The sequence below is a fragment of the Martes martes genome, assembly GCF_963455335.1.
Source record: "Martes martes genome assembly, chromosome: 13".
NCBI classification, from domain to species: Eukaryota; Metazoa; Chordata; class Mammalia; order Carnivora; family Mustelidae; genus Martes; species Martes martes.
This window is the reverse complement of record NC_137901.1, coordinates 52,063,248-52,089,402: the sequence shown is the minus strand read 5'-3', so window position 1 is coordinate 52,089,402 and position 26,155 is coordinate 52,063,248. Positions and strand designations below refer to the sequence as shown.

Here is a 26,155-nt window from a genome sequence, read left to right as displayed (position 1 = left end):
GAATTTTGGCCAAGAGTCTTCGTCATTCTGGGGGTCTCGTAGGGCAATGCTGGTCCGCAGAGACTGTTCTTTTATATCCATCACTCCTTCAACACCCAGGCTTGTCACACAGGGTGAAAGCCAGAGGGAAAAGAATAAACAAATATCCTCCACTAATCTCCTTGCGGAGGGCACCCATGCTTGCTGTGAGAGGCTGACTGCTCCAAGAGGTATCCGTCAGGGCCGTGAAGACAAAGCTTCCCTGGGTCCAGTCATTTCCTCAGCCCCACCCCCCACCCCTAGCTTATGCCGGCTCCCCAGCATCACCGTATCACATGTCCTTTCCAACGCAGATACATGTATTACAAAGACTGGGACAGCCTTTTGCTCATTCTGGAAAGATCACTCCTGGCCGTGGCTATCTTTCTGAACTCAACATGTGTTTCTAATTCAGAGAGTGACCATTTGAACTGAGCCGTCCCGAAGAGCCCAGGGTTGCTGCCCAGGCGTCTGAGCTGAGGGAGGCGTAGGAGGGGCGGGCCGCACCCCGCGTGCGCTGCCGCCCCACGCTCCAGTCCTGATCTGCCCTTGTGGCCTCAGGCCGCCCCAGCCGACTAGCAGCACCGCAGCCCTCCGCGGCCGGGCCTGGTACCCAGAGTTCCTATCAAACGCCAATTCCGCCTTCACTAAAGCTAAGACCTGCGGAAGCCCAGCCGCGGTCCTCATGAGACGACGTGCGAGGAACACGGCGGTCCTGCGGCCGCTTTGCGCCCTGGCAGGGCGGACAGGAGCCCGGGTTGTGTCTGTGCCCTGCGCTGCCAGGACACCCCAGAGGGAGGCCGGCTGTAAGGTGGCGGGAAACTGCAGGAAGGAGGGCCCGTGGAGGCGTCTGTTCCAGAGGCAGAGCAGGGGCACAGGCTGGCCTGCGGTGTCGGCGTCCGGCCCGGCTGGGCTGCGGGAAGGCCAGCGACCCCTCCCGCCTCATCCGCCTGGTCCGTTCAACAGGCCAGGCCCGGCCCCCGCCTGCCAACCAGACCGAACCGGTGCCCGCTTCCCCGGCTGTCACGCACTGTGCCGGGCGTCCGGCGGAGGGGGCGGCCGACCTACGGGGAAGCCTGACAGGTGGCCCTCGGGCCTCCAGACGCTCCCAGGACGCCGGCGAAGTCTTCGCAGCGGACCACCAGCGTGGGCCACGGGGAAGGGGCTGCTCCGGCTCCCCGCAGCAGCGCGGCTGACGCACGAGGGCCCCCGGGCACCCCCGGAGCACTGCAGGCCTGCCGGAGACGGCTGGGGCGGGGAGACCCCTTACAGCCCCTGACCTGGTCTCCCGGCCACGGTTCTACTCTGAGCACGCGGTGACCTGGACGCGGCTGGCGGCTCTGGCTGGAACGACAGGAAGCCCTGGGAGCCACGGAGGAGCGCAGCGTGGCCTCCTAGAGAGGGCGACAGAGCGAGTCCCGACGCAACCACGCGGAAACCCCGGAATCGGGGCCATATCTCCCGCCAGCACAACCTAGAGAACACGGAGACGCAGACAGACGTACTCGTGGCGGTGAGACGTTTGAAACGGGAAAGAATTTGCAAGCACAGAATCCCAGGGTTGGGGGAGTCTCACCTAGCCGGGCGTCAACATCACGTGGGAATATTCTGGGGGGAGGGAAAAGAATTTCATACGCGGATCCTAAAATCCCTGTAGAAATGCACAGGATCTACACTCCCTGGCTGAAGACTTACTACAAAGCTGTAGTGAGGGAGATGGAAAGTGTGGAAGAGTCCGCAAGCGGACTGGCTCACACCAAGTCCCCTCTGGTTGCCCCCCAGTGTCAAAGTCCCCGTTCCATTCTCTCTCCTCTCCCTTCTTCCCTGTTTCTCCCCTTCTTTTGGGCATAGTTTGCCCTGGGTGGTGATAATCCTGCTGCCTTTGAAGTGGCCTTCCTTCTGCTTCTGAGACCAGAACTAGGGGTTTTTTGTTTTGTTTTAATTACAAATTTGATAACGAATTCCTGGGTCATGTCTCATCCCTGTTAAGCAGGAATCTCCTGACTGCTTCCCCTCCCCAACCAAGTTTTCTTTTTCTAAAGCTCCCTGAGGACTTTTGCATGCAGCTATGGGAGAGCTCAGCCCTGAGAACACCACTGTTCTAAATTCAAGGTTACGATGCAGAAAAGCAGCTGTTACTGACGCCGACCGAAGGACATGACCAACACAGATGCCCACAGGGTCAAAGGGTGCATCTTGCTGGAGTCAATCAAGATGGTCTGAGTGTGCGCAGTTTGTTTTCGCCTTTATATCTTTAAAAAACCCTGACTTGGTCCATCATGCTATCTTGGACCTAAACCAGCCCCAGATTCAGCCAATTTCAACTTGAGAGCCCATGCCAGCACTGTGGCATCAGACCACTCTTCCTCTCACCAAGTTTTATGGTTAAATATTTGGAAAACCCATGCTTTTTCATTCTCATGGCTCAGCTTGCATTAAGCAACTTGATAAAGATGGGATTCCTAAATCTCTAACACTCCGAAACGAAACACTGTGCTTCGTCTAATGCAAGTACTAAGAGAAACACCCCTCCAACATGAACAGAAGAAACAGATGGGGGGATATGAAAAAGGAAGTAATGCGGCTGTCACCGGGGTCTGTTGAAACAACATCCTGGTATCTAGGCGGGCACATCCCTTCTTGGAATGGTGACGCAGGGTAAGAGAGCTTCCCTGATGCACAGAAGTATTCCTCATCCTGCTGTCCACACCCAACGGGAGCCCCAGGTTTCTCAACCCCAGGAAGCCCCCTCTCTCCCATAATAAGAGGCACAGCGCAAACACTGGCATCTAGCCAGGACTCAGCATCTGGGTCACATCAGGAGGCTGGGATGCACCGGCTGTCAAAGGAGGGCAGCCAGCCACGGCCTTGCTGATGAGGCTCAAGTTACAGGCCAGGGCAGTCCTCGGGACCCAGGTGGGAAAAGATGCCTTTCACCCAGGAAGGGGGCAGACCCTGGAGCTGCCTGCCACAGAGCTACTCCTACCCCGCAAGATGCCAACCCAGGGAAAGGCACCCAGAAGGGTGGCACCCAGAAGGGCAGGGCCCCATTGGGAGTGAGCATGGGCAGGGAGAGGGCCAAACCCCTATGGCCACATCAGACAGGACAGAGGACTTACCAACCTAACTTCGTCCCGAGTGCTGAGCCTCTCATCAACAGAAGTATTTGAACGTGAATCCTGAATAGCTTGGGAGGGGAGATTTCTGGGCTTTTTGTACTTCCCACCTGACCCCCGACTTAGAAAAGAGAAAAAAAAAAAAAAGAAAGAAAGGGAAAGAGAGAAAACCAGCACTGGGTATCTGGAACATTCCACAGAGCATCCAGGAGCCTGACATGCAGGGCTCTCATCCCATGTCTGCTCTGTGGACAGGCTGCTCTGGTTCTCTGAGACTGAGTACCTGGGGGTTTGTAGGAAGTGAAAGGGAGAAAACTTCAGTCATGAGCAGAGTAAACATCTATTACAAGGGACAGAGGGTTAAAATAATAGGTAATGCCCACTGAGTGATTACCAGGGGCCAGGCACTATTTAATACTCCACTCCTTATGAGTATTAACCCTCTTTAAACCAACTTTTTGAGGTAAGTGTCATTATTATTTCCAAATAAAAGATGCAGGAAGTGAGGTAATTAGGTAGATAAATGACTTCCCCAAAGCCCCAGAGAAAGCATGGAGGTAGCTGGGATTGCAAACCCAGGAAATAGATGCTGCATGGGTCAAAATCCTCTGATAGTTCCTCATCATACTTAAATCTTTTACCATAACCTATAAAATCCTCCATGATATGGTTCCCACCCCCTCTCTGATCTTAATGCTTAGGACCTACTCCCCTTGTTCATATACTTGATAAAACTAGCATTCTGAGTTTTTCAAACAGGGCAAATTCATTACTGCCTCAGGGCCTTTGAACATGCTGTTCTGTCAGCCTGGAACACTTCCCACAGATCTCTGCAGGGTTCTACAAAGATGTCATCTCCATCCCTTGGCCATGCACCTAAAATATATTGCTGTCTCCTCTTCTTCATGAACTTACTCTGATGTGTCTTTCCTTGTGGACAGAGGACTGGCTGAAATCAGATCACTATTTGCTTGGCTGTGCATTGACTGTCTTTCTACCAGAGTAAAACATTCACGAGGCCAGCTTGTTGGCCCTCAGACTGTCATTGTCGCATGCATTGTCATCCACATAATCCACACACATAGCTCATTAACTACCACATAATAGAGGCTTGGTGAGATCTCAGGAACTGAAAGGATAAACCCTACAGCATTGGCTGGGCCTTACACACTATCCCATCCATTCTCTCTGCAGACCTGTGTGGCTTTCCCACTCTGAATGAAAATGCTTTGAGGGTCAGGATCATGCTACTCATTCTCTCCATGTCTCTCACAGAGCCCTGCACACAGCAGGTGCTCAATAAAGGTTCACTTGACTTTTTAACTGGCCGATGTATGACTTTCACTGTGACCTTCACTCCTGATTTGCCCCGGGACCTCTGCTATTCAGGGTCCAGAACTCCCAGACCTGGATGCTATACAAGAAGAAAGAAAGCCCTGCTTGTTTATTTTTGGTTCTTTTCAATCAATGGAATTCTCGAAAGTCCACACATTCTACATTCACAGTGATGAATTCATTCCAGAAGGATAATCTTTGAGAAGCTACATTCTCTTTAAAGACATTCACCTCTGACATGATAGACAAGTGTGAAAGAGTTAACACAGCTTCCCACACCGCCTGGGAGTTGCAAATCAACTGGAAATATCTGGTTCAATCTGTTATTATAAAGCACAGTCCAGACAGCGCTGTCACCCCAAGGACAATCATTCTATGAACACACACAGTGTTGTGACCTTTACTCAACATTCCAGAGATACAGGAGCTGTGTGGGCCTGGGAGAGGGGGAGGGTTATAAATAGTGTAGTGTCGTGGGCCTCGCACTGGGGTGAAGGCCCGCTTCCCCATCCTGGCGGGCCTGGGTGCCCCCTTAATCTACAAGCCCCTTATCTCCGGGAACAACCAAAACACTTTCCCACCTGACTACCTCAGCCCTTTCAGCTTCCTGGGGACCTAGTCGGAACTCGCCATGGCTCCCCCGCCCTCTCATGCTCTAGCCCTCCCCTCCTTGGGTTTTAGGTCTCAGCTTGGACCTAAAATACTAGAGGCCCACTCCAGACCATAAATTCTCAGTTCAACATGTGACGGCCTTCGTCACCTGGAGCTGAGCAGAGTGAAAAAGGTGATAAAAGGCCAAAGAGGAAGAGGAGAAAACAGGGAGAGGGCCAGGAAGTGGGGTCCTTCTAGGCCTACAGTTGGCCCTCATCAAGTCCTTTTGGACCCAGTAAATCTGTGTTCAACTCTGGGATATGAAAAGGAAATGGGCTCCGGACTAGAAGACAATTCTTGGATGCAGCCCACCCAGGGTTTGCATCCCGGCTCCGCCACTTCCTGGCTATGTCCCCCTGGGTACACTTCCCCTGGGGAAAGCAGTGCACCTTCCCCATGAGGTGGTTGGGGGGGCTCTAAGACATGCCCCCTGAGTGAACCAGCTCAGTACTGATACACAGAACGTGCTCAATAAATGTGAACTCACTTTCAGTCCCTGCCTCCAATTAGAGAAGGCTGTCTCATGACTGAGACAACTTAAATGAAAGAATGGAGGTATAAGAGAAGCCCTGTCCTTCAGGGAAGATGGGCTGAACCCTTAAGTAGCAAAGAAATGAACTCTGTTGCGTATATTACTTCATGTTATTAAGGAACCACTCATTCATTCATTCAACAAACATTTACTGAGCATCTAACATGTAGCAAGCATTGCTCTAGGCACAGTGGTTCTAGGCACCATATGGCCTTCAATAGTCACTGCCACTAAAATGTTTTTTGCCCAGCGTCTTGTCCCTGTCTCTGGAAAGGAAGAGGACAGTACTCTACTTGCCATCTCCCAGGCCTCAGATTTCAGGGAAGAGGAGGTAGCCTGAAGACGATGCAGACAAAGATTATAATGACACCCGCAAACGAAAGGCGAGGCTGTGGACAAGTGAACCGGTAAGCATACAGGAGGCTCCCTGACTAAAAATGGGACAACAATATCCACTGCTCCAGGCTGTCATGCCAAGAACGGGACCCCAACTCTACGCTCAGCAACATGACAGAAATACACAGATGGACATTTGCCATCCTCCCTGTGGAGAAGGAGTATTCCTTTTTCATTTTCAATTTGTTGTCCTGATACTTCTGTAAAATGCACAGACGGTGAATGCTACAGTGATGACAAAATGTTTTCAATAAAAGTTTCCAAATACTCTCGATGTGGGTATTTATCTCACTGCCACTCAGCACCAGTGATTCACAAGCTGGCGCCAACCTACGAACCACACTTAGGGGAGGACTGATGCAGTTAGTTCCACGGGCCATCCAAAGTCTAGCATGACACACGTGGCAAGCAAATACAAGAAATGGAACTGTAGAGGTCAACTTACTTGCCGACGGCTGAAATCGGATCAGGTCTTGCAGGTCGGTAGAAATCTGGAAAACATGGCTGTAGAACTGCTGGACGGAATTCTTCAGGCCAGATATGTCTCTGGAATGTGACCGGAGTGTCCCATTCATCTGCCTGACACAACTCCAGAGGCTGCTGACATGCTTGTTAAGCCCCTCCTTGATCCTCTGAAGACTTCCTGAGATGGAGTCCAGCTTGCTGCAGGTTTTCTCCAGGTGAGACACCCTGCTCTCCACCACGGAGACGTCCCTCTGGACCCCGTGTGTGTTTTCCTTACAAGCGTCCAGCTCAGAGAGGACCCGATTCTGCAGCTGCTGCCACCTCTCCTCCAGCTGGCTGCAGCAATGGGCCAGGGGGTCCCGGGGAGATGGCAGGGGCTCCACCGTCCTTCCTTGCTCACCCCCTACAGACAACCCACCCACTGCCGTGTTTTTACCTTCTCTACAGCTGTTCAGCTCATTCTGGAGCTGATTCACATCATCCTCTGTGTGGTTTAGTTGAGAATAAAGAAAACGAAAATCCTGCTGAAGTTTCTGGATGCTACGTTCGGTTTCTTGAAACTTCCTATGCATTGTGTCATTCAGAGATTTCAAAAGGTTCAAACTATCACCCATTAGGTGGTCTTCTCCATTTGGCAAAGTATCTTCTATCCCATGAGGCTCTCTCGGAAAGTTCTGCAGGCAAATATCCTCCACAACTTGAACTTTGTTCTTCAGGTGATTTAACTCTATCAGGACCTGCTTGTTCCCAGCCCCTGACACCCCCGGTAAGGCTGAGGCTGGGGGGGTGAGTTCTGCCTCAGTGCTATTGGCCACCCCCAAGAGAACAGTCCCCAGGCGCTCTTCCAAAGACCGTATTTTCTGATCAAGAAGTTGCTTCAGGTCATCCACCTCGCCATTAATGGTCCCCCGAAGGGTTTCTTCAATGTAAAAGCAATGTTCTTCCGCATTCTTCTCTGTCACATTGATCCTTGCATCTAGTTCATTCCATCTGGCATCAAAGTCCACATCTGGCTCTGGAACTGCAAGGCGGTCAAATTCATTGTCCAGTCGTGCATTCAGCATTCTGGTGGCTTCAGCAACTCTTTCGATTTTCTGGTCTAACATCCTAATCTGTTGCCCAAAGTCACCATTCTTTTCACCACCACAGCAGTCTGACCGAGCTGAAGGATCTTGTACCCGGGCTCGAAGATCATTTATTTCTTTTCTCAGGTTTGTTTCCTTCTCTCCTATAAGTTCAATCACTCCTAGGTAGCTGCTGCCATAGTCATCACACTGCTGTTGGAGACCAATCAGCTTGTACTCACATGAGTTCTTCAGATCAGCAAGCTTTCTGTCCATTCCCTCCATGAGTTCCTCTCTCAGGGCATCAATCTTACTATCGACATAGGCTTGGTAGAGCTCATTGGTTGTCATGGTCACCGTAGGGCCCTGGGCAGCCTCCTGGAGCTGTCGGAGCTGTCCTTCGTACCCCTTTACCTTCCCATCCAGCTCTTCCAGCTTGTCACTCTTGGTCTTCAGAGCATCCTTGACCTCAGCCAACTCAGACTTGATGTCCTTCATGCCAGATTCCTTATTGTTGAGGACATTGGGAAGCTGGACGGTCTCCGTGTCTCCACCAACGGCACTGTCGGGCACTTGCTGGGGGTGCAGGTTACTGAGCCATGATGCCAGCATTTTGCTGGCATCATCCTGAATGGCATGTTTGAGGTTTTCGTTCACTCCAGCAATGGAAGACTGGAGATCAAGAACTGTCCTTGTGAGTCGGAGAACCTTCTCTTCAAGCACCTGGATTTTCTTTTCCTGAAGTTCTTGTGGCCCCTGTTTTGGATCTACCGTTTGGCTTGGTTCTGCTGCACGAGTTGGTGACAAAGTCTTCTTGGGCTCTGAGACTTGGCTTGGTTCATTATCTATTACAAAGAAATGACAGAAATGAGTCAGAAATGACTTAACATGTTCTACCATTTCCCATATTCTGCAAAGCCAATAAACAGTGTACTTGAGGAATATTCTTAAACCTTCACGTATGATCCCCTCTCACCACAGGCAATTGTGGTAGAGAGAAAAAGACTATGGGCTTTGAGTCCAAGAGACCTTCCCTTGCATTCTGGCTTCACTGTTTACTGTCTGCCCTTGAGCAAGTTAATTAACTTCTGTGAACTATAACCCCCTCATCTACCAAGCAGAGATACTATCTTCCTTCCTAGGGTTGTTAAGAGAACATGTACATGGCACATAATAGACAGTCAATGGTCTCTTCCACCCTAAAGGGGAGTATTCTTAATCTACTCAGTCATACGAGCACATCATTCCCACATTAGTGAACAGCAACCACACCCATTGGTTGGCTACATACTGTAAAACCACAAGAAGCCACTTTGGCAAGATCCGCCCATTAGCTGTTGGGTGGTATGATATCATATAAGCAGTAAGTTATCCTCCAGGCAACTCCTAAATGTTCTTTGACTTTTATTAACTTTGCTAGGCTAAAGGAGTCTCACAGACATTGTTTAGCACCCTTATGCAGTTGGGGAAACTAAAAGCAAAAGAGATAGAGCAGTGATCCTCTTGTCATCTCCTAACAATAAAGCCACGTGGTCATATATACTAAAATTCACTAAATCGAAGAATATAAACATTGAATTTTTGATCATCTGAGAAATATACCTCCAAGGAAATAGTCTGAATGAAAGGAAGAAGAAAAGTTATAAAGATGATGAGTCATAAAAATGAAAATAAAGTGATTAATAAACTAAACAAACAAAAAAATTACTGAAACCTGAGGTAACAGGAGATTAGAAGCAAACCATGCCCCTGAACATGGATAGCAGAATACGAGGAACACTAGAAAGAGCTAACAGGGGCACCTGGATGGCTCAGTTGGTCAAGCCTCCGGCTCTTGATTTCCCCTCAGGTCATGATCTCAGGGTCCTGGGATCGAGAACAACGTTGGGCTCCCTGCTCCATAGGGAGTCTGCTTCTCCCTTTCCCTCTGCCCTTCCCACTTCTCTCTCTCTCTGAAATAAATAAATCTCAAAGAAAAGAAGTAAGGAAGGAAGGAAGGAAGGAAGGAGCAAACAATGACAAGCCTGCACAGATGGAGACTATCTTGACAGGTGGAAAAAGTCAAACACAATCTATGCAAAGAAATAAAATGCATTAAGGCACACTGAACAACCACTAGAAGTAAATGTAGAATGCTGCAGATATTTGAGTCTACTCTTCATTGTTTTTTCCTCCCCTAAACTTTTGTACACAATCATAACCACAGCTATTATTCATTAAAATCAACTTAGTGGTAAAACCAAGACTAGAATTCAGATGGCCAAACTCCCAAGCAGAGAACTATAAAGAATACCTTATTTTCCACACTGAAAAAAGTATTCTACTTCAAGCCACTAGGAGAAAAAAACCAAGCTGTTGAATCACATACAGATGAAATGCCATTCTGAACAAAGGAAATGAAAGCAAAGGGCAGGAGATTGGGGGAAAATCCACATGTAAGGAAATGCTTCTTCTATCCACTCCCAGTGACTGTGGAAACTGCCACAACTTCTTGAAAGGATAATTTGCTTATGTATCAAAATCTCAGAATCCCTTTGCCCCTGCAATTATACTTCTAGAAGTTTATTCTAGTAAATAATCAGGGATGAATCTAAAATACTAAGAGGAAAAAATGTTTATTCAAATACTATCTACAAAAAACAACAACAACAAAAAACAACAAATACTATCTACAATAGTGAAAAACCACAAACAACCTAAGTGACCAACAGTAGGGGATGGTGTTCAAATAATCACACTCTCAAAAGTCATTAAATGATACCGTAGATTATTTAATGAATGGTTGGTCATTATAGACTAAGTTAAAAAATAAGTTTTTTTTTAAGATTTTATTTATTTATTTGACAGAGATCACAGTAGGCAGAGAGAGAGGAGGAAGCAGGCTCCACACGGAGCAGAGAGCCCAATGTGGGGCTCCAACCCAGGACCCTGGGATCATGACCTGAGCTGAAGACAGAGGCTTTAACACACTGAGCCACCCAGGTGCTCCAAGTTAAAAAATAAGTTCTAAAGATAGCATGTTCTTGGGGCACCTGGATGGCTCAGTTGGTTAAGCCTCTGACTTCTGTTCCGGTCACGATCTCAGGGTCCTGGAAACAAGCCCCACATCAGGCTCTGTGCTCAGCGGGGAGTCTGCTTCTTCCTCTCCCTCGGCCCCTCTCCCCCTCCTTCTGCCTGTACTCATTCTTGAGTGTGCACGATCTCTCGCTTTCCCTCTCTCAAATAAATAATTTTAAAAAATAGTATGTTCTTTATAATGATAGTGGATTAAGGATAAGCACTTCCTTTTCATTCCCTTACGAAATCTCACTAAAATGACAAAACAAAAAAACAGAACAACCATGTCATGTATAAAAAAAATTAGGAATCAGAATGGTTTTGGACATTTTAACAGCTGCATTGGAAGCTAGAAAATTGAGTGATACTTTCAAAATCCTTAAGGAAAGTTATCTCAAATCTAGAATTCTAAAGGTAGAATAAAAATGTTTTCAGACTATACAATAATAGAAAGTGTACCTCCCACACAATCTCATAAAACTACTGGAGGAGGGGCACCTGGGTGCCTCAGTGGGTTAAAGCCTCTGCCTTTGGCTCAGGTCGTGATCTCAGGGTCCTGGGATCGAGCCCCGCATCAGGCTCCTTGCTCAGCAGGGAGCCTGCCTCCTCCCCTCTCTCTGCCTGTCTCTCTGCCTACTTGTGATCTCTGTCTGTCAAATAAATAAATAAAATCTTTAAAAAAAAAAAAAACTACTGGAGGATGTGCTTTACCAAGACAAGGCAGTAAGTTGAGAACAAGCAGAGAGTAAAGGAAAGAGGGAATCAATGGGAAAGATACAAGTAAGATCACCAGTTGGCAGCTGTGAACAAGGAAAAGAGGATAACCAGGTGGGGTAGGTAAGAAAGCTCTAGGATAGACTCCTTCAGGAAGATAACACTGATATGTCTAAACATAATGAGTGGACATCTAGATAATCATCCAGAGGAGAGTTTGGGTTGAAATAGGGACAAAGACATAAAAAAAAATCAAGCAAAGGAAAATATAAGACAATTACTAACTCTAAAGAAACCATAAAGCTGTGTAAGAAAGACAACAGATTCATAGTATATTACATGGCTCAGCTGTGAACATTATCTATACAGTTACTACAATGTAAACAATAAGTATTAAACTAAAAACCTGGTATAAACTGTATGGAAAGATGAGGGTACAGGAGCCATGTGCTGGAAAGCAGAGGAAAAGGAGTCCAACCCTCACCTTCCATGATGAGAGGTCAATAGATATGGAGGTAAATTCCAAAAAATGATCTAAAGAGTTGAAAGGAATTACCGCTGAGAAGGGAAAGTGGGGGAGAATGAGGGTCACTGCTTTCCTAATAGTCCTTTTAAAGCTATTCTACTCAGGAAACTACATACAGGCTTAAATTTTATAAAATAAAAATGAAAGAAAAGTAAACTATTCTGATCCAACAGATCCCCTTCGTGTGTCCCCATCATATTATCTATGATGACTCACTGTAATTACTTGTCTGACGTTTGCCTTCTGTGAGTTCAGGGACTGCCTGTTTTATTTTTCACTTTTCCCAAGTATCTAGTATACAGCCTGCCAGATATAGAAGCTCCATAAATATTTGTGGGATGAATAAGTAAATTTTTCTTTAACAAAATATATGTGCAGACATAGGAAGTGAGTAATATGTGATAACAAAACGTTAGCAGTAGTTAATATATGGTGGTGAGATTATGTGTAACTAAGTATTTCTCCATACTTTATAAGCATTCTTTAATTGATATGCATTACTTTTTTCAAAAAATTATTTTAAAATCTATTTTACAGATAATATTAGGAAACACTAAGTTTCAAAATTGATCATACCTCATGGGAAAATATAATCATTTGAAGACAACCATCAAATTCATGAGGTAACCTAGGTTACATTTATTCTCACTGAACTTAAAAAAGAGAAAAGATAAAAGGACAATTTTTAATCCATAAAAGTCATTTGCTTAATGTTATACCAAAAAAAAGGTGAAAATTATCACTGCTTTCTTAATTATTCACTGAGTTTGTGCTACTTCAAGAAAATTCAGAAACAGATTTAAGAACAACTTCACTGATGCCTCTCTCTTTTAGCTTTGCAAATATCTCACCCCAAACAGAATGAGAACGATTCGGATTTAACTATTTAAAAAAAAACAACAACAGTTTCTTTCCTTCAAATTCAGATTTATGAGAGCTTATAGATGAAAAGCAAAAACAAAGCATCACTACCTCTGAATCTCTTCTCATTTGTGCCGCACACCACACCAGTCTGAAACTATGCCCTGCACTTATCGCTAAGTCCTTAACTTTCACAAGTTAGTCCTAACAGAGCAATTTACTTGTTAAAAAAAAAAAAAATCTGTCTCTGATTGCTACTGCTTCTGCAAATAAATTTGCATGCCACATGTGTCTCCTGCAGGCATATATGTGTGTTCTTGAAGACCTTGGAGAGATTGCCACTGAAAATCATAAATCCCACTGTCTGCAGGAACGCTGAAAAGACTGGAGGTGGTCACACACAGCAAAGCACAAAGAAGTTACCTGTGGCTTTCTTCATGCTATTTCGAGGCCGGGCAGGCGTGGGGCGGGGGGTCTTCACAAGGTCCCTGGGACCTTCCTGACAGTCTCCCCCTCTAAAGCCGGGGCAGCATCTCCATTCCAACTGTGTCACTGTCTTGTACTTGGTGACATATCTGGGTCTGAAGTTCACACGATACCTGCCGAAGAAAAGCGTGGCATCTCTTCACTGCGGCTGTTGAGAGCGTTCCTGGCCTTCCCCTACCCGGACCAGAATGAATAGGATCCAAGCCCCTGTCTGCTTTCTCCGAGCTGACCCAGAGGGGACCACTGGTCTCTTCAGTCCAGCCCTGACCCCCTGGGGTTCAGCCAAAATCAGATTGGCCTCCTTCTTCCATCTCTTAGACCCACCTGCACCCAGGTCCCCTCCCACTGACGGCCAGAGACAGACCACCTCGAAAAGCCTGGCCCCACAACTCCCAAACTGAGCTTTTGTTTTACCCACAAATTTTTGTTCTACTTTTTCTTTCTTTCTTTTTTTTTTATTTGGTCACTGCTTTGTGGAGATTTTTTCTGGGTAACTCAGGGTCATTTGTTTTATATTTTAAAGAAACCTTCCTAGCACCTTTGTCTCCCATAGCATCTGTACATTTATCGTGGCACCTTCCTTCCTGCAAAGGTAGCAGGCTGTGAGCCTTCAGGGATCTACGTTCAGATCTTTTCAAAGAGATGCCCTGAACCATACAGCTGATGACAGAAATAAGAATCCCTTTTAAAGTGTACATTCCCCAGGGCACCTGGGTGGCTCAGGCAGTTAAATGTCCAACTTTTGATTTCGGCTCAGGTTATGATCTCAGGGTCATGAGTTCAAGCCCCCTGTTGGGCTCTACCTCCATGATTCTTTCCCTCGCCCTCTGCCCCTCCCCGTCCTCTCTCTAAAAAAAAAAAAAAAAGGAAGAAAGAAAAAAAAGGTACATATTCCTCCACGCACGCACAAACCACACAGAGATTCTTGTGATGTGCTGTAACGTCCTCCAGACCCAGGGCTGAGCCTGGAACAGAGACTGGCAATCCAGCAGCCCCATGGACACTCAGAGGGAGAGGGATGGATGCAGGAAACCAACACCCCAGGTGCTCCTGCTCACAGCACAGATACAAGCTGTTCCTTAACTTATCCCAGCTTCTACTTCCAGCTTGGAATCATGGCTCTTTAGAACGTCTTCACTCTCTCTTCATTGTGAACACTAGCACAAGCAGCTGCCCTCTCTGAGGGCCAATTCTCCGAAAGGACTCGGCTCTCTATCACCTTCCCAGGGTTACCGTGTGCTGCTCAGGGGAAAGTTGGGGGGCCCGTGGGGCCTGGTGCCAGCCAGCTGACTCCACTTCTGGTATCCACCTTGTGGTGAGGGAGTTCAAAGTCACATTCCTGAGAAAATTGCAAATTACTAGAGATAATAGGCTTTTGGCCCCCGAGGGTCAAAACCATGACACCTAAAACCTCAAGTGTAAGGAACTCTCCCACCAACAGGAGCCCAGGTGACCCTCTGGACCCTGGGGACAGCGCTGTCCCAAGCATTAGTGTCCCAACGCCTGCCGCTGTCCCAGTTCCACTGGCCCTTCTAGGGCAGTAGTTCACAGCACTGGCCAGGCATCAGAATCACCAGGAACCATAACGAACTGCCAACCCAATGCCACTGCCTCGCTCTTAGAGGTTCTGATTGAACTGGTCTGCCGTGGGGACTGGGTGCACGGATTTTGAGAAGCTCCAGAGGGAGACATTTTCAAGTCTCCGGAAGAGAAAATTCTGCAGAAGAGAAAGCCCAATGAATGAAACAGAAAAGAAGGGCCCCTAAGGGGTGGGGGTGGGGCAAGACTTCCCTTCTAGGCTCTTCGTTCCCTCTTATTGCCACCACATCCCCTGTCAAGGCCCAGCTTTTTAGTTTCCCCTTTGCACAAATGGGAAAACAGGGGCTCCTAGAGGTCAGGCGTCCTGTCCAAGTTCCAATGGTCAGGAAGGGCCGGGGCTGGGAATTAAATCGAAATGTTCTCTCCTGTATCCCAGACGGCCCTCCCAGCACACAGAAGCAGTGACTCGGGAGACTGCCTTAAATTTGAAGCAACCCCACCTGCCCAGAGATGTTCCACAGCCCTACAAGCTGGGTCAGAGGGTAGCTGCCATCCCCATTCAGAAAACACTTGTCTGAGCATCTGACCCGGGCCAGGCGCACACCAGCGCCCAGGCCCCCAGCACCGTACCTACCAAAAGAATTCCCTGTGTGGCCCTAGAAATGATCAAAAGAAAGAAAGAAAGAAAAATCCACTTCACTGTTCTGCATGCTCAAATATAGCATAATGCTGCAAAAATGTGTAATCTCAGAAAAACGCGGTTCCTCTGAGCATTTAAGACTGATTGTGAAAATGTGTTTGCGCTCGGGGGTTGTCCCTGCGCCAGCAGATGACGGCCCCTGGCAACCCCTTCTGGCTGCTTGCTGAGTGGGGCCAGGGGAGCAAAACCTGAGGCTGCACGTCCGACTCCCCCCACCACCCTCCCACCCGGAGGCCTTGGCCCCCACTGCTGAGCCGAGTGTAAGAAACTGCTCGTCCTTCCAACACACCTCATTACCTTCTTTAAAGCCAGTTATTACTTTGGAACCAGCTCATAACTTAGGGAAGTTCCCTGGAGTTCCTGCCTTCCACTGCAGCCCCACGCACATTCCCCAGCCCCACCCTCCACCCCCATCGGCTTGCTGTGGGCTTTCCGGTTGGCGGCACCGAGTTCAGGTTGATAGCATTTCTGACCGAGTTTTAAGTCCAGCATGTGCAAGAGGCCTCCCTGGCCAGCGGTGACAGCTGGAAGCCATCAGGGGCCACCTCCAGCCGTGGGAACGCTCAGGTCCCAACTGCTCTGTGCACGAGGACGTGGGTTCCAGAGGTGACTGCAGGTCCTCAAGCCTCAGTCTGGGGGATGGGAGGGGAGGAGGTAGGGTTGTGCAGCCCCACAGCTTTCCTGGGATTCCTTCCCCCACCGCAGAAACAGGGTTCCCACCACCTCGAGAGCCAGCCAGGAAATTTTTCAGAGGATGGGAGGAACACAGCAGGAATCCTGGGTCCTCCTTCCATCCCTCAGTGCTCTGCAGGACAGTATCTTGGCCAGCGAGCTTTAAAAAAAAAAAAAATGCCCAGACTTTTACACTCAAAATTCTAATTTAACTGGTCTGGGGCCAGGGGTGCCCAGGCCTCTTACCTTTCAAAAACTCCCCAAGTAATTGTCAAGTGCAGCCAGAGTTGAGAAGTACAGCCCAAAACTCAGGGCACCCATCAGCCTTCCTTCCTCATGGGAGAGGGGAGCCTCTCTGGACAGCCAGGCAGGGGAAGTGAATTGACCCAAAGCAGCCCAAGTGTTACCCCAAGAACCCTTGGGTTGTAAGCGCACAGGAGGTGCCCCCTTGGACACTTACTGAGTCAGTCAACTGACTGCACCCAGCTGGGGGTGGCCAAGCAGAAGGACTGACAGCCCAAGGCACAGAGTCAAGGCGGTGCTGGGCTAGAGCTGGAAGGCTGACTCAGGCTGCAGCCTTGGCCTCCATCCCAGTTTTGGGTAGAGACTGTAACAAAATCCCGTCCCTCAAGGGAGCCCCGTCCACAGCTGCCTCGGGCACTCCCGGGGGCCCCCGGGGGCTGCAGTGTCATGCCGCCCCTCAGCCCGAGCCCACCCCAACCTCTGCCAGTGCTCTTCATCCCATCCTCTCAACTCTCCTTCCTTGCCTCTCCCTCTGAATCCTTTTTGGGGTGTGGGGTGGTGAAACAAGGGTTCTCCCTTTTTACGAGTTCAGCCACCATGTCAAGACATCAGGTCAGCCCAGAAGATTCTACCGAGAAGGAAGGTGGCAAGAAGAGGACTGGAAAAGTTGAATCAGAGTTCAGGGACCACAGGACTAGAAATGTCCCCATGGAAACAAACTGTGACAAAATGACTGCTGCCATTTGAAATCCCCCCCCCCCCAACACACACACGCAGAAAGACTCCTTCCCACTGACAGGAGGTGAGACTTCTTTCATAACATGCCTCCGTTCATGCTTGTTCAGTGTTTGTCTTCTCACAGACCAGAAGCCCCGTGAGGGCAAGGATTCTTGCTAGTTTTGTTCTCTACAACATCCCCATTTTTAAACATAGCATCTGTCCTATTGTAGGTGCTCAACGAACAATGAAGTATTAATCATTAATCAATAATTGGTCAATCAAACAGTAATTTAATGTTACTAAGTCTACTTTGCATGAGATATGGAGGAATCTAATGTCCATATTAAAAGCCCCAGAGTCATCCTCACGTCTAACCCCAGCAGACGTGAATTCCTGAGCCTTCCCAGAACCAAATCAAGCTCCACAGTCCTTGGGTCATGAAGGGTTGGACAAAAATCGCACACCAGAAGGTGACCTCAAGTTGTGTTGACCCAGAAGGTAGCCATTAATCAAGTGTGGCTTTTTAAATCTACACTAATTACAAGTAAACCAAAGTGAACGTTCAGTTCCTCAGACACACTGGCGACGTTTCAGGAGCTCAGGAACCACGTGCGGAATTAGTATGAACATCTCCATCACCACAGGCGTCTGGGACAGAGCTGGCCTAGAGATTCACGAGACTGTCAAGGGCCAGCAATGGGCACACATCTGTTCATCTCTTCATTCCTACCCCACACCCACCTGTCTTCTTTCCCCTCCGGCATCCCTCCCAGGTTGCCAGCAGAAGGCTTTTCAGAAATAACCACACGTTCCTGGCAGAGGATCATTTCTATACGGTAAGGATCTATGAGGTAAGGATCATTTCCCCGCATTTAGTATTCACCTGTAACTTCTTTTTTGAATACACATCACTAAAAGTGCACAAATCTAAAGCCCAGTGCCCCCATTGGGACACTCACTTGACCAGGATTTCTCCCAAGAACAGACTTTCTAGTAAATTCCTCTCTTTCTCCATCACTGGCTTGTCCCCAAAACCCCAGAACTAATTCTTCTTGCTTCATTCCGTGTGTGGTCCCACACAGTATCCACTGGAATGGACTGTTAGGATGGAGAAGGAAGCCAGAATGAGAGGGGCCTCCCTCTCTCTGGTAGGGAGCACCCTCAGCCTAAAGAAACAACCACGACCTGGGACAACGCCAGCATGTACGTACAAGCAAGAAGGCATTTCAGTAAGTGTCAGGACGCACATCCAGGCAGACTCGGTGATCTGACATTCCTGACATTATCTGACTCCAAGTTCTCCACATCTAGGCATGAAATTCACTTTTTGCTTTTCACTGCAGTAAATATTATAACATACGTGTGGAATACACATAACATCAACTAAACAAGCAGGACTACATTAAACTGAAAAGCTTCTGCACAGCAAAGGAAACCAACAGAACAAAAAGGCAACCTAACTGAATGGGAGAAAACATTTACAAATCATATATCTGAGAAGGGGCTAATAGCCAAATACATACGGAACTCATACAACTCAGAGCAAAAACAAATTCTTTTTGATGAAAAAATAGGCAGAGGATCTGAATAGACAACTTTCCAAGGAAGACATACAGATCGCCAACAGGTTCGTGAAAAGGTGCTCAACATCACTAATCATCAGGGAAATGCAAATCAAAACCATAATGGGATATCACCTCATACCTGTCAGAATGGCTGGTATCAAGAAAGTCAAGAAATTGGGGCACCTGGGGGCGCCTGGGTGGCTCAGTGGTTTAAGCCTCTGCCTTCGGCTCGGGTCATGATCCCAGCGTCCTGGGATCGAGCCCCACATCGGGCTCTATGCTCAGTGGGGAGCCTGCTTCCTCCTCTCTCTCTGCCTGCCTCTCTGCCTACTTGTGATCTGTCTGTCAAATAAGTAAATAAAAATTTAAAAAAAAAAAAAAAGAAATTGGGGCACCTGGATGGCTCGGTGGGTTAAGCATCCAACTTATGATTTTAGCTAAGGTCATGATCTCAGGGTCCTGGGATTGAGCCCCACATTAGGCTCTCCGCTTAGCAGGAAGCCTGTTTCTTCCTCTTCCTCTGCCCCTCTCCTGCCCCACTTGTGCTCTTTCTCTCAAATGATAAAATCTTTTAAAAATATCTTCTTATTAAAAAAGAAAGACAAGAAATAACAGGTGTTGGCAAGGATGTGAAGAAGAGGGAACCCTAGTGCACTGTTGGAGGGAATGTAAATTGGTGCAGCCATGGTAGAAAACAGTACGGAGATTCCCTAAAAAAATTAAAAATGAAGCCACCATATGATCCGGCAATCTCACTCCCGGACACTTATCTGAAGGACATGAAAGCACTAACTTGAAGAAATATGTGCCCCCCACCATGTGCACGGCACCATTATGCACAATAGCCTAGCTATGGATGCACATAAGTGTCCGTGGATGGACACTTGAATGAACGGATGGATGGAGGTGTGGTACACTCACACACACACACACACACGCACACACACACACACACACACACACACACACAGGAATATTACTTAGCCATAAAGGAAGAATGAAATCCTGCCATCTGTGACAACACATATAGAACTTAAGGGTATTATGCTAAGTGAAATAAGTCAGATAAAGACAAATACCATCCGATCTCACTTACACGTAAATCAAAAACACACACACAAAAACCATAAGGTAACCAAAACCAAGCTCATGGATGGAGAGAACAGATTGGTGGTTGCCAGAGGTAGGGGATGGGGGTGGGAGAAATGGGTGCACTGGGTTTTTTGTTCATTTAAATTAATAAAATAATTTAAAATTAAAAAAAAAAGAATGGGAGAAATGTACCAACCCTAGGTCTGAAATGGCAAGGGGAGCACGAGTTATCAAAATGTAGGGAAAACCAAGGCTGCGAGTACAGTATCAGGGGAAGGCCGCTGGACAGGAGCTAGGGCCTGCAGTAGAGGAAACTGGCACTGCTGACTCCACCCTGGAGGGAGAGAGCGGATGCCTTCCAGCGGTCGGAGCAATGCAGAGCTAGATGGTGAGGGAACCCAGTGAGGTGGTATGAGTGAGACGACTGTGGAAACCATAACCAATTGCAAGTATCCCTAGACCACAAGCAACAGCCCTTCTCAGGAGTTACCTGAACGACAGGCAAGGAACATCTCACCTCTGGGCCATGGTTTCATCAATACGATGAAAGGATGAAATCACAAGCAGCAGAGAGGCAGGCAGAGAGAAAGGAGGAAGCAGGCTCCCCGCTGAGCAGAGAGAATGACGCGGGGCTCGATCCCAGGACCCTGGGATCATGACCTGAGCCAAAGGCAGAGGCTTTAACCCACTGAGCCACCCAGGCGCCCCAGAGAAAGAGTATTTTTAAGACAAGGAGATGCTCGGTGAACTGAGCCAGGGTCGCTCAGATCAACGATGAGAGAGGACACTGGGTCAGAATAAAGAATAAAATAAGCAAGAGGAGGTACAGCGTGGCCCCCAAAACCTCTCCCGTAGAGTTTGCTTGTGAAAAATAGGGAGTTAACCAGGAGGTAACAGGGGGCTGAAGAATCATAAGCATATCTTCCCCCCAAGTTCAGGAAAATCCTAACCAGGGAAGAGTGTTGAGAGGGAGGAAAAAGCTGAAAGGGTGGTGGGGGAGCCGTGGAGAAGCATTCCGGGTCCTCATCCAGGGGACACTGCTCTGATGAATTAGCGTCTAATGGTGGGCGGGGAGGGGGGGCGGGGGTGGGGGCCAGAGGACTGGGATGCCGGGGGTAACTGATTCAAACTCAGTCCCTAAAAAAAAAGAAAAGTACCATCTTGACCATTTTTACAAGCGCCGTTCAGTGGCATTAAGCCCTCTCACACTGTTAGACAACCGTCACCCCCAGAACTCTTTTCATCTTCCCAAACTGCAGCTCTATAGACACCAACTCCCCACGCCCCTCCTTCTCAGCCCCTGCAACCGCCATTGCACTTTCCGTCTCTGTGACCTCTTTAGGGACTTAACAGACGTGGAATCATACAGCATCTGTCCTTTCATGAATGCCTTATTTCCCTTAGCCTAATGTCCTTGTAGAAAAGAAAGACACTTTTCCTCTACCCTCTTAGGTTCAATCCGGGTCCTGTAAATTAAACTGACAAAAGACAGGAGATAAGGCATCCAAATTTTTATGTGTTTGGAGGCTTTACAGTAAAAAGTGAAAACATTTTATCTATCTACCATTTTAACACAGGGTAATAAATTGTGAAGTCATGAGACCAAGGAAAAGGGGTTTGGGCTTCTAGGGCCAATAAACTGTGGGACCGTGGCTAGGAAGTTTACGGAGGAAACTGAGGGAAGGTAAGGGTTATTTTAGTAAGGTTTGCTTATGCAGTCTCATCTATGTACAATGACAAGGGTCATTCTCTTCATCCTGGTACAGGGGAGACAGAAACTTAGGGAAGACAGAGAGTTCTTGTCTCTGCTTTTCCTCAACTGCCTTCAGGTTAAAATAACCAATATGCCAACACGGCACATTTTGGTACGGCCTGTTCTGAAGTTCTTCACCCGACAGCTTCACCCATGTTGCAGGACAGGTTAAAGTCTCCCTGCTTTTTTACAAAGTTTGGTCTCATGTGCTAATTTAGAGATTGACAAGACAGTAAACTAATTTTCTAGAAACTACTTGTGACAAATGGGTTTCTTCTGGCTTCCACTGTTACTGTTTTCCCATTAGTGAATAAACAGATGTGTTCTTTATGGAAGTAGCAACAGAAAAGGCAATCAGGCAACAGAGGCTACAAAGTTTGAAACTGGAAGTGATTCCGGAACTCTTGAATCCACACTCTCTTACTGACAATCAAACCTTGGCCACTGGAAACCATGTGCATCTACAAGGACAATCTCTACAGTCTGAGGAGGTGACTCTATCCACCCAAGGTCCCTTCCAACACTAACTTTCCACAGGATGAAAAAGGCTCCCACACAGGACAAAGTGAAGGAACCAAAAGACCTTCTTTCAGGTGAAGGCACATCACACACGCGAACCAGAATTTTCATCTTATCTTTTTCTGCTGTAGGACACAATTTTAATTAGATCTCTGCATGCAGAAATTAATGGAAGGAAAGAAATAGAAAGCATTTTCCTTGGCTTTTAGGCAAATCCATCTGTTAAAAGCCAGAATGCTTGGGCAAACATATTTCTGAAATACAAAATGCATCTAATAAAACCAAAAGTTGGATAAGCCCTGATTGAAATCAGATTACAAGATAGCTCTGTTCACTTAAAAAAAAACAAAAACAAAAACATATCCTAGACCAAAGCAAGGTGTTCAAAATGAAACCGTACTCACAGGAGACTGTCTGCTTCCCCGTTCGAAGGGACAGTATTTGCTGGAGACACCACAATCATTAGCTGCTTATTTTGTTTCCTCTTGAATTAATTTCCTTATGTACTTAGAGTGGCAAGTTAGATTTCAACACCTAGACTTCTCTCTACTCCTCAGTGGTTTGCTCCGACCACACAGCATAATTTTCCCCCTTCATCCTTTAAGATGGTGCCCCCCACCGCTACCCCCTCGGGACAGAGCCACTCTGCCGTCCTAAAGAAAGTGATCCAGGAACACCACCACAGCTCGGTAGAGGCGGGGTCCCAAGTCCGGAGTAGACGGTGCAGCAGATATTCTTGGGTCGCTGGCAAGAGCGGTGGGTAGCTTCCTTCAGAGAAGGCACACAATGCTAGAAAGGACCACGTCTCCAAGGGCAGGGCGTGTCCAGCACCGTGAAGTACAGCTTATGCATGTGCTCCTAGGAGTCCACATTATTAGTTTGCACTTCCTGACTTTGGGAAATCCATCACAAAAGTCAAGCCACAGTGGGGAGGAGAGCTGGCCAGGCCAGGGCAGGCTCCCGGGGGGGATGGCTTTCTGGAAGGCTCAGTAATCCACAATGAAGGTCTACATTCTCCTGCAGGATTCCTTCCAGGATGGTCATCGGGGGCTGCAGGATGCTTCCCTCCCATCTCCCCGCCCCCCTTCCCAAAAAAATTCTATACGGTTCCATTCCTCACACTGACATCATGTTTCCTCATTCCCAGAACCAGAATCACAGGACACTCCTCCTGCTCACTCCCCGATGCCTTCATCCTCTGGGTTCCCACAGCGCGAGCCATGAGAACATCTGCTGGCTCAGCCCTCCCCAGGATGCTCACCGCAAACCCAAACCTTTCTTTCCAGAACTACCAAATAACTCTACTTTGATTATTTCCTCTTTTTTTTTTTTTTAAAGAGAAGTCATTTCCTCAAATTCTTCTATGAAAATCACAGTCATTTCAAAATCTTTTTTCCTGTGCTTCCTTTGACTTGGTTTGCGACATCCATCCCACCCCTATAGGGATCTCAGTCCTTTGGCTGCAGACCATGGATGTTGGCAAGCTTTAGACCACACCTGTGACTGGGTGAGGTTCCTGAGACCCTGAGAAAATCCCAAGATAGTAGGAATTTCTTAGCAGATACAAAAACAACACCTTCTTCCTTTGGGTTAATCCATTCTCAGTAAAAGTAATAATCTGACGTATTGCAAATATAGGAACACTTCCATTTCTTTTCTAATTTATGACCACACTGGGGAGGAAAAGGACCACAATGTTATAGTCTAGTTTCCTAGGTCTCACATTGTCCAGGATAACCCAATATTCCTTTAGGGTTTTTTTCGTTTTCTTTTTCTTTTTTTTAAAGATTTTATGTTAAATTACTTTAATTTAATTTTATTATTTTTTCAAAAGATTTTATTTGTTTATTTGACAGAGACACAGTGAAAGAGGGAGCACAAGCAGGGGGAGTGGGAGAGGGAGAAGCAGGCTTCCCACTGAGCAGGGAGCCTAATGCAGGCTCAATCCCAGGACCCTGGGGATAATGACCTAAGCAGAAGGCAGACACTTAAATGACTTAGCCACCCAGGAGCCCCCCTTTAGGTTTTTTTCTTAATCCACATTTAACACAGTGAGGTAGAGAGATTTCCACCTGCACTCCATTCAGGTGGAATGGAGCACTGGTTTTTCTTTGGAAGGTGCTGCCACAACCCACCTCAGCCCAGGTCTGGGGGTGTGGACGAGCAGGGGGTGGGGACTGCCTAGCCCGCTGAGAAGAAGGATTTGGCTTATTTGTTCTCAGATGGGTATGGGTGACAGAGCAAGAGGTCACCAGAGGAGAAAGAAGTGAGGGGCACTCTTCTCCAAGATGCCTGAGGTGGCCAGTGGAGGTTTAAGGCTGAGGACACAGCGGTATCCTCTAACCACAGCCACAGTCTTCAGGAGAGGCCTCACTACCCGTGCAGCCTTGTCAGACTGGGTCTTCTCAGGGCATTGGAGGCTGTTCCCTAAGTTGGCCTGCTCCGTGTGGTTCTGAGAGAGCCATACAGAACCCAGGTGCAAGGGGGCTATTGGACAGTACACCTTGGACACCATCCTAGTTTGTAGGAAACCTTCTGGGCATCCACAATTCTTGCCAATTGAGAAGGGAGACAAATATATAGACTGTGAGGTGAAGGGGAGCCCAACTGACATCAGTTAACTAGTTTTAAAGATAGTGGCTTGCTTCCATTTCCTTGAAATCATGTTTATTTTTTAAGAAAAATTACATAGATTGCATTATTGTGTTGTTTACTTTAAGTAGAACAATATGTGGTTTCAGTAGCAGTTCCTGTCCTCCCAGTAAGCAGGTGCATGTGCTGGCCACCACCCCCAGCCTTCACTGAAACCGGCTTCCATTTTGTACAAATAAATACATAAGCCAGCATATTTGCAAAGCCACAACTTATTCTTTGAAATACTTCCCTAGATTTTTATAATTGATCTTTCTCAAAATGAAGTTCTGTTTTTGATCACTGTATCTTCCCAAAACCACCAAATCATTCTTTACACTGGTGTTAAAAAAGAGATCACGGGGCACCTGAGAGGCTCAGTCGGTTACCTGGACTGTTGGCTCAGGTCATGATCTCAGCCCCGCCCAGGGCTCTGTGCTCAGCCTGGAGTCAGCTTGAGATTTTTTTCCTCTGCCCCCTCTGCTCATGCTCTTGCTCTCAAATGAATAAATCTTTAAAAAAAGGAAGAATACTACCCACTCATGCTCTCTCTCTGTGTCTCTCTCTCAAATAAATAAATCTTTTTAAAAAACTCAAAAAACGAGTAAATAGGCCTCAAATGGACTCTCTTGTGCTTAAGCCCCATGTCAGCAAACCAAGACACAGTATCTAACCTGTCATTTCTGCCTCTCCCAGGAATGTAACTTTTTTTTTTTTAATTTATTTATTTGACAGAGACAGAGATCACAAGTAGGCAGAGAGGCAGGCAGAGAGAGAGAGGAAGAAGCAGGCTCCCCACTGAGCAGAGAGCCCGATGCGGGGCTCAATCCCAGGACCCTGAGATCATGACCTGAGCCAAAGGCAGAGGCTTAACCCAATGAGCCACCCAGGTGCCCCGGAATGTAACCTTTTATCAGTTAATCTAGAATTACCTGGTCAGCACTAATGAGGTAATCTACCGACAGACCCCTTTCAACCCCATTCAAAAGCAACTTTGTCTGAAACAATCCACTTTTTCCTAGAAATTTCCTTTTCCCACCATTTTCTGCCTATAAAAGCTGTTCATTTTGAACAACTCTTTGGAGCTCCCCCCCCTCTCTACTAAATGGGGTGCTGTCTAATTCATGAATTGCTGAGTAACAACACTACAATCTTAAAAACTTACGCAGTTGAATTTTGATTCACAGTTGTGTAACATGAACTCTTACAGACCAAAAGCTGTATCATGTGTTGGAGAGATAGTCAATGTACACTTATATCTTGGCAAAAACCTTCTAAAGGTTACACTGAAACTGCCAGTTCAAGAAGCTGAATTATATCCTCACTTTGACTGATTTAACTGGAATTCACCACATCTCAAATCCTCATTTTGGCTGCAAGCCACCTCACTTTCATTCAGTATTAACAATTATTTTCAAGACTCTATGTATGTCACAACCTCCATTTTATAAACACAAACCAAAGACAGTTATTCAAATTGATGGTCTCCATAACTAAAAA

General features: G+C 47.2%; 1 protein-coding gene across 2 annotated transcripts in view; it reads right to left on the bottom strand.

Annotated features, from left to right (window-relative positions):
- The window catches only part of EMILIN2 (elastin microfibril interfacer 2), a gene marked incomplete at its 5' end in the record, with an annotated part of 53,367 nt that overhangs the window by 9,961 nt on the left and 17,251 nt on the right, over positions 1-26,155 (bottom strand). For both annotated transcript variants that reach the window (XM_080821833.1, XM_080821834.1), the window contains 2 exons: positions 6,494-8,422; positions 13,159-13,334. In XM_080821833.1, coding sequence (XP_080677959.1) covers positions 6,494-8,422; positions 13,159-13,334 — 2,105 coding nt within the window. The remainder of the gene's footprint in view (positions 1-6,493; positions 8,423-13,158; positions 13,335-26,155) is intronic.